Source organism: Panonychus citri, unplaced genomic scaffold (genome assembly GCF_014898815.1).
Source record: "Panonychus citri isolate SS breed McGregor unplaced genomic scaffold, ASM1489881v1 Contig00028, whole genome shotgun sequence".
NCBI lineage: Eukaryota > Metazoa > Arthropoda > Arachnida > Trombidiformes > Tetranychidae > Panonychus > Panonychus citri.
This window is the reverse complement of record NW_026515433.1, coordinates 2,442,948-2,456,858: the sequence shown is the minus strand read 5'-3', so window position 1 is coordinate 2,456,858 and position 13,911 is coordinate 2,442,948. Positions and strand designations below refer to the sequence as shown.

The window sequence follows — 13,911 nt, the reverse complement described above, 5'->3', positions numbered from 1 at the left end:
ATGGACTTGATGTTTGTCCATGAAATTGTCTTTGTAATTAAGACATTTTTTGGGTGATTTAATTGATGTTAAATTATCACACCAATGATAAAATTTAAAGGATGGATGCGGTTTCCAAATTTTATCTAACCAGACACAACTCATACTCGAAATTAAGAAAACTATCAGATTCTCAATGATTTAATAATCAAGAATCACTGCGATAGGATTAACGGTTGATTGATTTTACCAAACCGGTTAATTTAATTGTTTACTTTGAATAAGATTTAAAGTTAATTTTCCCGCAGTGGGTTTTCGGTTGTGTCTATGGTTACTCAATGAAAACATGAAAATGTCGCAATTTGATTTTGATGTTTTTGAATGTTGACTATCCAGTTAATTGATTGTTCTTTCAACTTCAACCAATTTTATTCAAATTATTTGACATTTGGTGATCATCTAGTCTCTTCAAGTCTGTGGTTTTTATTGGTTTGTTGCTGATACAAAATTGCACTGCAATTTAAATTGTTACCATTTAAAGGTTGTTTAGTTGAAAGAAAATGTTACTTTTATCAACGTGATTTAAGATTGAATTTATTTTAGCGTTTCTTTGATTGTCCCCCTTTGATTAACATGTCAACTTATTCTGCTACAAGGTATTTATTGATCTTTGGAATCAAATTAATTGATTTCTTATTTGGATTTAATTATTCTCGTTTGTTTCTCTCCATAGTGAAGATATTTTATCCCGGATTAGTACAAATGACCTTTTGGTACGAACCATTTTGGACAATCTGAGTGCTCGACAATTAGAAGATGTTAAATTAGTTTGCCACCATTGGCATAAGATAATCAGTAGTATTATCAAAAATCGCGTTTATTTTGATACTTTTCATCTGATCTACGATTCTAAAGGTTTCAGAATGATCGGTGGAGACCAAGAAGTGCTAGAAAGAGTTCTAGATGGTAGAGACAAGCGACTCTTTCTCAGTTATCTTGTTAGAATGAGTGAAATCTACAAATCAGATAGTGAGGATTCTGCTATCACCCAATTGGATCAATATTTTAAGCAGAAATTGTTGAGTTTGCCTGCTCTCGGTGTCATTTTCACTTCTAGTATCACATTAGCCAGAAAAATAAGCGTCAAAACTTATCTACCGCTGAAAAGTCATCAACTAATTATTTGTTCGCAAGCTGGAATTGTGGGTCAACCCTCAATAAGATCAAGGCCCATCGAACTGGAAAAGTATCATTTCAAATTGGACGCGATTTCTGGTTCGTTTGCTGCCCGAAATTGGGGCGACTACAAAGTTATTATTACCGATTGGAAAGACGAAGAAAGTCCCGAACCAGATCCTAATGATGCTAATTATCCAGTTAAATGTTCGATCATTTTATCAATTAATTTCGAGGGAGGAGATCGATTCAATTCATGGCTGAATTCAAATGAAAGGCCGATCCCTATTGGAGGCGCTTTAGTGGACAAAATATTTTACAAAGGAAAAGAGGTCGATATGTTAACTCTTTCGTTCGTAGGTAAGAACGTGAAAGCGGCCAGTTTTGTGTTGGACACAAGAACATCAAGAGAAGCGGAGGCCAAATTAACGGAATTAAAGAGTAACCTTGATTTCGATGTTGACGATATAAATGCCGACGTAAAAACAATCGGATTCCTGTTCATTTGTGCGGGACGCGGGGCTGAATTTTATTCAGGCAATTTAAATGTCGAATCAAATATTGTTCATAAAATTTTTCCTCATGTTTTATTTTCTGGAGTTTTTGGTAATGGAGAATATGGTTGGAATTGTTTCAATCAACCTGATTCTAAAAAACTCAAATTTAGCGATCATGATTTAGCTCTTAGCTATACTACTGCTATCGTATTGGTCCAATTTAATCGTCGGCGATGAGTCGTTTTAATCAAGAGTCATCATCAAATAATTATGCCTAATCTTACATTCTCAACTTAAATTGTAATCAAACTAATTGTTGTCAACTTTTTCTAAGCCAAAAGAGCAGTTTATTGAATAGAAATGCAAATATTTTTAAAGAAAAAAATTTGATCCTTTCTATTATTGATACCAATAATTGTTCTTTAATTGATCGGCTCTAATTACATTTCGGTTCTAATGATCATCTTGATGGAGTCATGATCACATTTGTTTAGATCTTTGGTGATAAATCTTCTCGAGATTTTTTCTGTTAATTGAGTTTTAATTAAGACTCAAGCTCCGAAAGATCAACATTTAAACTTGAAGCTCTTTGTTCAGCTCTAAATGAAATGTTGACAAAAGGACAAAGTTTGAAGCTGAATAAGAGTGAAAGATGAACCAGTTCATCGAGTTAATTTCTAGTCTGATCAAAATTTTTTCTTCTATCGCAAGAGTTAAATGGTTAGATAATAATCAAGAGAAGACGATAATGGGAAAATGTTGAAAGTCTTTTTATTATTGATTCAATGATTAAGCAAATGTTAACATATTATTTCTTCTTGGCTGCTTTTTCAGCGGCTTTGGTAACTTTTCCTGCTGAAAGATCCTTGGCTTTGACACTTTTAATGACACCAACGGCAACAGTTTGTCGCATATCACGAACAGCAAAACGTCCTAATGGAGGAAAGTCAGTGAATGTTTCGACACACATTGGCTTACTTGGTACCAAATCAACGATAGCAGCATCACCAGATTTAATTGATTTCGGATTATCTTCCAACTTTTTACCACTTCGTCTGTCAATCTTTTCCTTGATCTCCTTGAATTTGCAAGCAATGTGAGCAGTGTGACAGTCCAAAACTGGAGTGTAACCATTAGAGATTTGACCAGGATGGTTTAGAACAATAACCTGAGCAGCAAACTCTTCCGTTGCTTGAGGTGGATTGTTCTTAGAATCTCCAGCCACATAACCTCGTCTCAATTCTTTAACCGAAACGTTCTTAACGTTGAAACCAACATTGTCACCGGAACAGCTTCAGTCAATGATTCGTGGTGCATCTCAACTGATTTTACTTCAGTTGTCAAGTTAACCGTGCAAATGTAACAATCATACCTGGCTTAATGGTACCAGTTTCAACTCGACCAACCGGTACAGTACCAATACCACCAATTTTGTAAACATCTTGAAGTGGAAGACGAAGTGCCTTGTCACTGGGTCGTGAAGGTGGATCCATAGCATCCAAAGCTTGCAAAAGTGTTTTACCTTCCAATTTGGTTCCCTTCTTCTCGATTGACCATCCCTTGTACCAAGGCATGTTTGGTGAGGTTCAATCATGTTGTCACCATTCCATCCGGAAATGGGTACAAATGGTACAGTAACTGGATTGTAACCAATCTTCTTGATGTAACTACTCACTTCCTTTGAGATTTCCTCAAATCGAGCTTGAGAATATTTTGGCTCAGATGAGTCCATCTTGTTTACACCAATGATCATTTGTTTCACACCCAAAGTATAAGCCAATAAAGCATGTTCTCGGGTTTGACCATTCTTCGAGATACCAGCTTCAAATTCACCCACACCAGCAGCACAAATCAATACAGCACAATCAGCTTGAGAAGTACCAGTAATCATGTTCTTGATGAAATCTCTGTGACCAGGAGCATCAATAACGGTTACATAATATTTGGAGTCTCAATTTCCATAAGGTAATATCAATAGTGATACCTCGCTCTCTTTCGGCCTTTAATTTATCCAATACCCAAGCATATTTGAAAGAACCTTTGCCCATCTAATGATCATTTCATTTGTAAATTCAATTTAGAAAGAAAGATGAAAGAACCAAGGAAAGAAAGAATCAAGAAAGAAAATATGTTAATAATGGCAATTGACACAAAGAAACTTGCCCGGAGGCAGAAGAACAGGAAAAAATAACAAAAAGGTCAAGTGTCTCTTAGTTGCTAAGGCAGGTCAAGATTAGTCAAAGAGAAACAAAGACAAAGACCATATTGAAGACTCGGACTAAATTGGAAAAGCTTGTCAACGATTAGTAACAATTAAAATAGAAAATATAATTACCTCAGCAGCTTCTTTCTCGAATTTTTCAATTGTTCGTTTATCGATACCACCACATTTGTAGATCAAATGTCCGGTTGTCGTTGATTTACCAGAATCGACGTGACCGATAACGACAATGTTAATATGAGTCTTTTCCTTACCCATGATTAATAAATTGAGTTAGTTGATTGTTGGCAAAAAAGAATAAAACAAAATGATGACAAGATTGGTAACAAAAGTAGACAATTTGTTAGCACTAAAAAGGAACCACAAAAAAAAGATCAAGGAGACAGAGAACCTTTTAAATGAACAACAAAAAAGAGATGGCCGATTATTCCGATTGCCGAATAATTAATCGATTAGTTGCTACTAACTAATCGACGATTTCGCATTCAAATATTCGATTCGATAGATTCTCTTTCTTTTTCTGTCTTTTTCCGTTTCTTTTTCCCTTTAATTTTTTCTTTCAATTTTTCTCTTTACTGTTTCTCTTTCGCACAGAGACGATCGATCAATCGATTTGGTGAAATTTCTTCGATGGGTATCGATTAGGTGGAATCTCACTAATCGCTCATCGAAACAAAAGAAAAACGGAAAAGGAAATAAAAAGAAATCAGGTGTTAGAAAAAAGTTCCCTAAACTGACATTAGATGTCACTACTAATGGAATTCAAATTAACGAAAATTTGAAATCAGTTCGTTAATTTCACCGAAAATTCAATTTAATTCAACAAATTTAAAGAAATTTATATTTGTCAACTTTCTTAAATTTTGAATTCAAAATTAATTTAAACTTCACTTCAGAATCGAATCGTTAAAAGTATTAAACGACTAAATGTAAACGAAATTAAATTTATTTCTCTCAATCAAACTGAACAATTTTAATTATTGGAAACTTAATTAATCTTTAATTTAATATCCTTGACGGTAGAAAATTGTGATTGTCAAGTTGGTTTGATGATCGATTTTTGCTAATCGAAGTGCTAATGATTAAAATTTTCCCTCGAAACCTGGAAAACAATTTTGATACAATTAAGTTTTATCAATACATGACATAAGTATAAGAACAGTCGGTTTTTTCGATAAATTCAGAAATCGTGGTGATAAAAATTCAAAAATGATACCAACTTGTAGAGAATTGTTAGATTAACAATAAGAAATAAGAAAAAAGAAAAAAGTTCTATCAGAAAAAAAGTTATGTAAGAAAATTTATTTTTGTTAGTGACAAAAGTATAAGAAAATGAATCAATTCTGAAATTAATAATTAGTTTGACTACCATTGAGCCTAATAACATCAAAGATTCTGTTCTTCATTGAGTTAATAAGATTATGAATTATCTCTGGCTCTATTTCATACCACATTCGAATAGTCCAGATTCCTTAATTACACGATTCACGGTGCGAGATGACACCGTGAATTGTGTTTCTGCTAAAATTTTAGCACAAGATGAATTTCCCTCAGCAACCATTCTCAGAATTCGTCTTTTATCACGATCATCTAACGAGGGGGGACGACCTGATCGAGGGGAAGAGTCATAATTTGCACCCAATTTGATATAGTTGAACACTACGGTCGAAGAACGATTAATTTTTGAAGCTATTTGACGAATTGAAAGTCCTTCGTTCTTAAGAGCATCAATTTGTCCTCTTTCATAAGCACTTAATGCTGAAGCACGAGGCATTATGTAACTGCAATAATTAAAAAAACTGATCGAAAAATTTTGATGAAAACTAAATGAAAACTTCACCACTGAAAAGAGGGACTAAAACTGGCCTAGAAATGGATTTTTCTCAGAATTTATACTCTTTCATTCAGTAATTAGTTAATTCTTTCCAAATGTTCTTGTACTTTTGTCCTAATGCTAAACACATGATTTAGTTAATTAGCTTATTAGCTTACTAGCTAAAGAATTTTTTTCGCCGACAATTGATTATTTGTCTTAAATTTACACTAATCAAGTTAATCCGACTCATCTCTGGACAAAAGCTGTGATTTTATTCAGAAAAATTGATAAAAACTGACTGTTCTTATGCTTATGTCAACCACTAAGATAGTACATTGAGTTGACAGTTAATCATTTTGCCTTATGGATACACAATTAAACGATCTAATTACTGAAAAAAAGACCGAACCTAAGACAATCAAACCAAATTAGCCCTTGATCGCCTCTGATTAACTAATTTGTCTAATCTAAGCCTCACCAGTGCGATGAGAGTTAAAATCTTATTAAGACTAATTATTGATTTGAAGAGTTTAATTTTCTCTGATTAATTGAAACACTTTCAATATAATTACAGTTGAATTTAAAACTAATCATCTTTGAAATGTTTCAATTTACTTATATTCTTCTGGTTCTAATCCATGATTGTTAATCTATTTACTCCTCTCATCTGTTTACCACTTTTCCATTTCCATCCTCTTCCATTTCCATCCTCTGACAATTTAATTTATTTCTTTTAATTTACTTATTAATTTAGCAATTTCTTTGTATTTCTATAGTTGAATCAATGTTCCATCATTTTATTTCATCGACCATTCAACTGAATTCAGTTTAACCTTTTATTGGATGATAATATAATCATAACAACAACAACAACATCTTATGTCTTATGTCAATACATGTAATGTATTGTATTGCCTCTGATAATTACATTCCAATTGATTGTTATTGTTCCCATTTACCATTGATGTCTGGTTTTAATTGAATTCAACTGTTGGTCGCCATTATCATCGTTTAACCAAGTTAATTGCTGTTCTTTCTAGAAGAGATTCAGATTAATACTGGATAATCAATTCAGTTTCTACCTCTGTCTATCTTTCTCTGTGTCTCTGTGTCTCTTTTTCCTTTAACATTTTCTATTCCAGCTGATTGTTTACCTGGTTAATCAACCAACAGAGATGATTAAAACTGAGCCAACGACGGACACAAGGCAACAGCAAATAGAAAATGGTCTCCGAAGGACTTTGGCACGAGCTCGATGGCACATATTGGCTCGAGTCTTTTACGAAGGCCTCGAAGCCTCTGCTCCATATGATGGATCCATAAGGTTATTCAATGGTTATCCATTAATCACTTTGGTCATCATTGAGAAGGAAACAAATGGTGGACCCAATGGACCGAGAGTTTCCAATGTTTGGTACAAAGCAAAGTGTCAAGGTACCAATGAGGTTAAGGTCGAGGTTCGTTTACCTGCAGGGAAAATACCCTTTACCGAGATTCTGGTTTCGTCTGATTCAACTGGAGCCATTTGTATTTGGCCCTCAGAGAAAATTCTAGGCTTCTGGTGTCTCAAAATAGATCACTTTTCACCGATAAAACTGTACTCGAGTTAGGCGCTGGTCTAACTGGTTTAAGTGGCCTCATTTTGGCATCAACTTGCCGACCAGCACAAGTCCTATTGACCGATGGTAATCCAGTTTGTATTAACAATTTGAATACAATCATAAGTCGCAATAGATCACGAATGATTTTACCTGAAGATGTTTCCATTGAGGCGAGACAATTAACTTGGGCTCAAGAAGACGAATATGATAATCTTATTGATACGATTGATGTTATCCTCATTTCGGATTGTTTATACCTTGAAAATTGTCACAAATCACTTGAGTCAACCATTTGGTCCCTTCTCAAAGGGAATGGTCAATGTTACATTGTGGCACCGAGTCGAAATCAATCGTTTGAAAAATTTGCCAATCTGGCGGCCAAACGATTTATGGTTCAACGAAAAGACAATTATGACCCTACCATTTGGTCAATGCACGCAGCGTATTCGGACGAACGAGACAAGTACCAATATTCACCCGATCGCCATCATCCTTTACTCATGATACTAACGAAACCAAACTATTGAAAAACATTTTCAATCATCGACATCTTTTCATCATCCCTATTGATAAATATCTACATTTACCTCATTGTTATTGATTGTTACAGAAAATTTAATTGGTACAGATAAACGAATTCCCTCTCGCTGATTAATTCAACAATGGAAATAACTGACAAGTCGCCGTGTGGATTAAATGGCAAAATCACAATTCGATGGATTTAATTTCTGCTTGAAGAAACAATTGAGAAAAGCAAAAACATGGACAACATTTCAATCCCCGTTATAAAAGCTTCACAATTAGCTTAATTACAAATTATCATCTCTGTAGTTAAAACTTTTTATCTCTCGCTATTAATCAATTGCCTCGAAATCAAAAGCACAACAACAATCAAAAAAAAAACTAAAGTCAATCACATCATCAAAGGCAAATCCACAATAATAATCAGATTGACAATCATCATGAAAACACCAACAATCAATTGATTAAACATTTGAATCATCAAGCAAAATACTTAAATTTATTGATAATAATAATAAATGATAAACATTTAGCAAATTAATCCACATCCACACCTTAATGATTAAGATGAGCGAAATTTTTGAATCAAGATCGAGCCCTAATTACGAGATTTCTTTGCAATATTTTGATATCAAAATTCAGCCCGAAATCCCAAATAGTCCAAATACGACCTGAGTACCCGTTCATGAGAAACTCGAATAAATCAATTGAAATTCGCGAGCATAAGTCGACTAATTTGATAGAGAGTTCGAGAGAGCAAAGAAACAATTAACTAAAAGGGAAAAAGTAAAATTGATTAATGAAGATTTGATTTATTTTGGTATCACGATGATCAAAAAAATTCAATCACAATTGATTTTATTTCAGTATATTCGTAATTAAAATACAAGGGTCTCTTGACGGTCTCTCACGTAAGCAAAGTTGACAAAGTTTCGTCAAAAAGTTTGTCGCTGCTCATTAAATTAGATTGTCAATTGTAAATTAAAATGGAAAACGAAAAGACAAGAAATCAAAAGCCTAAAATCAAAATAGGTTGCAAATTAATTGAAAGCAGAATTAATTGCTCACTTTAGAAGTACTGAAATCTGATGAAAGAGATTAAATTAGCTGTTAATTGTGTCGATGATTAATTTAATTATGTTGTCTGATGAAACGATATTCGTCCTCGATTTAAGATGTCAACCATTTCCATAAGTTTCTCCTTCTCATTGGTAACCATAAGAGCTTCAATACATTTGGGAAAATAATCGTTTCTAAAGCAACTTTGCCTGAGAACAAATTAAGAGGCCAATTTAGTGTCTAAATTAAGAGTCGACAATTAGTTAATTACTGACCTGCATTGAGTAAATAGATCGGGAACTCGATATAATTCATAACACTCTTCGCAGAGTCTATCCAATCGCGCGAACATGGCCTTATCATAATCGCCGTAACATCCAACCTCGAGGAATCCGTCGCTCTTTTTGTCCATGCGAATCGGGCCCAATGAAGGTGACCCATTGGGAACCCAGGCCGTTTTAATCAGTGGAATTGAACTCACAATTAAGATGATTAAAATTGATAACGAATTCATTGCAGTTGGATTGGTCTTAATTGTGTTGACAAAAGATGAGACAATGATTTGTTTTGAAATTTTAATTGCTCAAAGGTTGTTACTTATTGTAATATTTGATTATTCAAAATTAAACACTTACCAATCAAGTATTGGACAATTAAGATGAAGATGATTAAGTTGACACTTGTTTACAAATTGAATGAATTAACTGTTAATTGTTTACAAGTTGCTGATAGGATGATTAACTGACTGTTGTTGTTTATCAAGTTTCTTATTGTAGACAATTAAATTCAACTGATTGGTAAAATTTGAGTAAGTGTTTTAAATTGTTGGTCAAAATTAAAACAGACAATCGCAAATCACAAATTGACAATTAAATTGATTAGACAAATGAGATGCGTCAATGATGATTAAGAAGCGATTAACAATCGGAAACTAATCTCTTCCTTGTCTTGGAATGAAAATTTTCACAATCAACTGATGATATACAAAGATAATGTTGATGATCAGAGATTCTGGTTAATTTAATTCAGTTAATCAACTAATCGCTTTTCATAGGAATTTCCAACGGAATTGAGATTAAAGTTAATCCAACAAGAGAGATAATCCCTAAACTTTATCTGTAGATTATCAAAATTACAAAGGTCAATACTGATTCTATTTAAATTGTGATTAATTATTCACTTATTGTAAATCCTCCAATACAATTTACTAATTGACAATGTGATTGATTGTTCATAGAAATCAATTGTCGTCATTAACAATTTTATTTTCAATCTTTGATAAATTTGATTTCTTGTTAATCTGATACTTTGCTTCCGGAATCTTAATCAGTTGTCATGCTGATTAACAAATTAATCAGCATTGGTGATTAATTAATCAACATGATCGGACAGAAATAGTCTCACACACAATCAAATTTTCATCTTAATTTGATTACAATTGGCAATGAAACTTTTAATCAATTTAATTGGGAGTAAAATTTGAAAAACTTTTTATTTCAATGAATCAAAGTTAATTATTGTTACAACTGATTATCAAAGCAAACAATCAAATTTAATCATTACTGTTTACTCAGACTCATGTGACGTTTATTTATGTTAATGATACAAAAATTTTGTTAACTAATCATAAACAATTAACTCAATGAACAGTCAATTACTTGATTACAACCAGAAAACCAGATTCAAAAGTGGAAACCGGATTTAAATAGTAAATTAACAATCTGTTTACAATTAAAATGAGCAATTAAATTCTGACAGTGGTCGATTATGTTAATCAGAAGCAATTTAACAGATTGACTGTAACAATTAAGACAAAGAATAGAGACAATTAAGAAATCAATGAGAATCACAATTAGCTGACAATTTAAGCGACAACAACAAGAAAGTTTGTCTCAATTGACAATTTTAACTTTAATTCAGTTAACTGATCATTAGTTAATTGTTATTGCAATTCAGCTCTTGTAACAATTTATTAACCCTGAAATAAAAGTAAACAATCAACGGCTCATAAAACATAATACATTTAATTGTGATCATTGAGAAGACACAATTTAACCGATCACAATTTACAGATGAGTTAATTTAGATTTGATTGTGAAAAAATCACAGAGTTGATGGCGATGATTAATAAAGAGTAATAATTGATTGTAAATTGATTGTTACGTTGGAAATCAATTCAATGTTATTGTTTAACCATCGTTTGCGATGATTAGTTGATGATGTTTAATAAAGTGTGTTGATCAACAAAATTAAAGTTTTTCCATTGATGAAAACACCAGCAAATTGATCAACATTTAAGTGCATTCATTTAATAATTACAGTTAATTGTTTGTATCAAAATTGTTATTGATTAAATTGGTGAGTAGAGAAAAATTAATCATTTTAATTGCAGTTAATTGTGGACACAAGAACAGTTAATTAAAAGAGGTAAATAAAAGTCAATTGTGTGTATAATATATTCATTTTTGATTGGACAATCAAAAAAGAGTGACAATCAAAATTTAGAAACATTCAATTGTAATAATATGTTTTCACAATTAGTGTCACAATTAATATTATTGTTTTTTGAGATGTTGTATATTAACATAGAGAAAGAAATTGTAATTGTTTGTAATTCTGTGTGTTGTTGTTGTGTGTGTGTGTGGTTTCTGTGTGAATAAATAGAGTAATTAAGGTCTGAAAGGAAATTAATCATAACAATTAATAATTTATAACTAAACAAGGTTGGATGTTAACTAGTGAGTAAGTGAGTGAGTGAGTGAGTGGATTGGTGTGTCTATGTTGTTGTTTAACCAGAAAAACAAAAGGATACAAAGGAAATGAGAGGAAAAGAGGAAATCAAACAAAATTATCAACTTGATTAAAAGTAAGACTTCCTGTTGTAATAATCATCATCAAAACTATTTATTCAACTAATTGTTAAACTCTTTGCTTAAATCATCATCGGTGGTGGTAAAAGTGTTGATTGGATGGTGTGTGATTGGTTGTGGTGGTTGAGTTAATTGAACACTAATAAGATGAAGAGAGAGAGCGAGAGAGTGAGATGGTAAAAACAACGAAAATGTTTGTTGAATTTGCGAGTTTTGAGTTTTTTTTGTATGTTGTTTGGTTGATGATGACGATGGAGAGATGATGAAAGTGGTGATGATATTGAAATTGTTTGGTGATGATGATGATTCAATAAGGCTGCGAATCATTTTGATTAATCATTGAAATGCCTCCATAATTATATCTTTTTGACAGCGCGGATAAACTGTGATTAACACAAACACAATTGTTTCGTTAATTTTTTGTTGTGTTGCATGATTTTAATACAATTTAAAATGCAGTTTTTGTTTTATTATCGTGCGTTAATTGGATTAAAAGAGGGGAAAGAGGATGAGAAAAAAAGGGTGAGAGAGAGAGAGAAAAGATAAAGAAAGAGGGAAATAGAGAAGCAGCGATAGAAAAAAAATGGAAGAGGAGTTATTGATGGTGTGGCGGTGGTGCTGGTGGTTGTTTGTGGCTGCGGTTATGGTGGTGGTGTTGGTGGCAGATTGAAGGGAGGGAAACGAGCAATAATAATAATATAATAGTTATGCAACAACACATCTCAATTTTCGTGATGGCTTGGGTTTCTTTTCCGGATTTTTCCTATTGATTTGCCTTACAAGATCGTAGAATATCTGTGTGATTGAAAGAGAGAAAGAGAGAGAAAAACAAGAGAGAGAGAGAGAGAGACATAAATATGGATGTTGATGGAAAAGAGGAAGGAAAAGAAGAGGAGTAGAAACAAGTGAACACAGAGAGAAAGAGAAAGAATGAACAAGAGAGTGAAAAAAAATAGGAAGAAAGAAAAAAAGAAGCATAAAAGAGAGAAAAGAAAGACAAAAAAGAAACAGAAAAACCAAGTGAATATTTACCTCATTTACGTTTATTTTTGCTTTTGCTGAAGATTCTAGGAAAGCACAATTATTGAAGCTCCGAGCTAAATTTGCCCCTTGATCTTTACCAACGACCCTTTCATCTTCCAAATCACATTTGTTACCAACCAGAATCATAGGCACATCCTCGGCATCTTTTACTCTGAGAATTTGCTCCTTCAAATCAGCGAGATCATTAAATGTAGACTGAGCTGTGATTGAATAAACAAGAACAAACCCTTGACCATTTTTCATATATAAATCTCTCATTGCGGTAAATTGCTCTGTACCAGCGGTGTCCAATATCTCAAGCATACACTGTTGACCATCAACTTCCACCTGTTTCCGGTAACTGTCTTCAATGGTTGGATCATAACGTTCAACAAAAATTCCTTGCACAAACTGAACGGTTAAGGCACTTTTGCCAACACCTCCACTACCGAGGACAACAATTTTGTACTCTCTCATTTTAACAACTAATAATTTCAGTTAAAACAGTAACGAAGTCAATTTTAAAAGTTACAATATAACCAACAACAGGCACAAAGGACACAAATTAATTAATTAATCAAAATTAATTTGAGAACAAAAAAACGCTTCCAATAACCCAGACCAATTATTCAACAGCAACAGAAAAAACTAACTGCCCCACCCACCGATAGAGAGCACTGATAACTCATAACGCGAAAAAGCAGCGCCATCTGTTGTTCACCAATCACACTAGTGGAGCTTCAGTTAATTGTGATCATTGGGATTACTAATTGTTGAGAAAGGATGAAATTAATTTAAAACGTGACATTTAATTGCTGATGATTAACTTGAATGAGTTTTTGTTGTTGATTGTATGAAGAAATTATTTTCACATTATTTTGATCGAGTAGCATTTCTCAAAACAATCTAATAGACAATTAACAAATGAAACATCCAATGGTAATAATAATGATGATAATTAAGGGAATTAAGGTTTGGAATAGAGGACAGATTAAGTTAAATTGGTACGGAAGATACAGATGATTAATTAATTATTTTCTTCTTTTTCTTCTTATTGAAATGAATAACAAAATGGTTTGGTTAATTTTTTCATTTTCTCCGAGGAAAGACAATAAATTTTTTCGTTTCAAATGATTGTGACCATTTC

General features: G+C 32.8%; 4 protein-coding genes and 1 pseudogene across 4 annotated transcripts; 2 read left to right on the top strand and 3 right to left on the bottom strand.

Moving 5' to 3' along the window:
• The first annotated feature begins 95 nt into the window (after positions 1 to 95).
• LOC128397000 (uncharacterized) lies at positions 96 to 2,058 on the top strand. The gene is made up of 2 exons (XM_053357663.1): positions 96 to 635; positions 713 to 2,058. The coding sequence occupies exons 1-2, from the start codon at positions 613 to 615 to the stop codon at positions 1,887 to 1,889; spliced, it is 1,200 nt and encodes a 399-aa protein (XP_053213638.1). The 5' UTR covers positions 96 to 612; the 3' UTR covers positions 1,890 to 2,058.
• A 347-nt stretch (positions 2,059 to 2,405) lies between these two features.
• LOC128396999 (elongation factor 1-alpha, somatic form-like) lies at positions 2,406 to 4,302 on the bottom strand (annotated as a pseudogene).
• A 1,786-nt stretch (positions 4,303 to 6,088) lies between these two features.
• Positions 6,089 to 8,353, top strand: LOC128397004 (calmodulin-lysine N-methyltransferase-like). Its single transcript, XM_053357665.1, is given in 2 exon segments — positions 6,089 to 7,252; positions 7,255 to 8,353. Coding segments are annotated over 2 exon segments (951 nt in total). The 5' UTR covers positions 6,089 to 6,864; the 3' UTR covers positions 7,818 to 8,353.
• Positions 8,354 to 8,618: 265 nt separating this feature from the next.
• LOC128397007 (crustacean hyperglycemic hormone-like) lies at positions 8,619 to 9,703 on the bottom strand. The gene is made up of 3 exons (XM_053357669.1): positions 9,507 to 9,703; positions 9,147 to 9,400; positions 8,619 to 9,080 (listed from the first exon to the last, which is right to left on the bottom strand). Exons 2-3 carry the CDS (start codon positions 9,383 to 9,385, stop codon positions 8,948 to 8,950), a joined length of 372 nt encoding a protein of 123 aa, XP_053213644.1. The 5' UTR covers positions 9,386 to 9,400; positions 9,507 to 9,703; the 3' UTR covers positions 8,619 to 8,947.
• Positions 9,704 to 10,344: 641 nt separating this feature from the next.
• LOC128397005 (ras-related protein Rap-1A) lies at positions 10,345 to 13,411 on the bottom strand. Its single transcript, XM_053357667.1, has 2 exons — positions 12,774 to 13,411; positions 10,345 to 12,536 (listed from the first exon to the last, which is right to left on the bottom strand). The coding sequence occupies exons 1-2, from the start codon at positions 13,239 to 13,241 to the stop codon at positions 12,447 to 12,449; spliced, it is 558 nt and encodes a 185-aa protein (XP_053213642.1). The 5' UTR covers positions 13,242 to 13,411; the 3' UTR covers positions 10,345 to 12,446.
• Between the last annotated feature and the right edge of the window lie 500 nt (positions 13,412 to 13,911).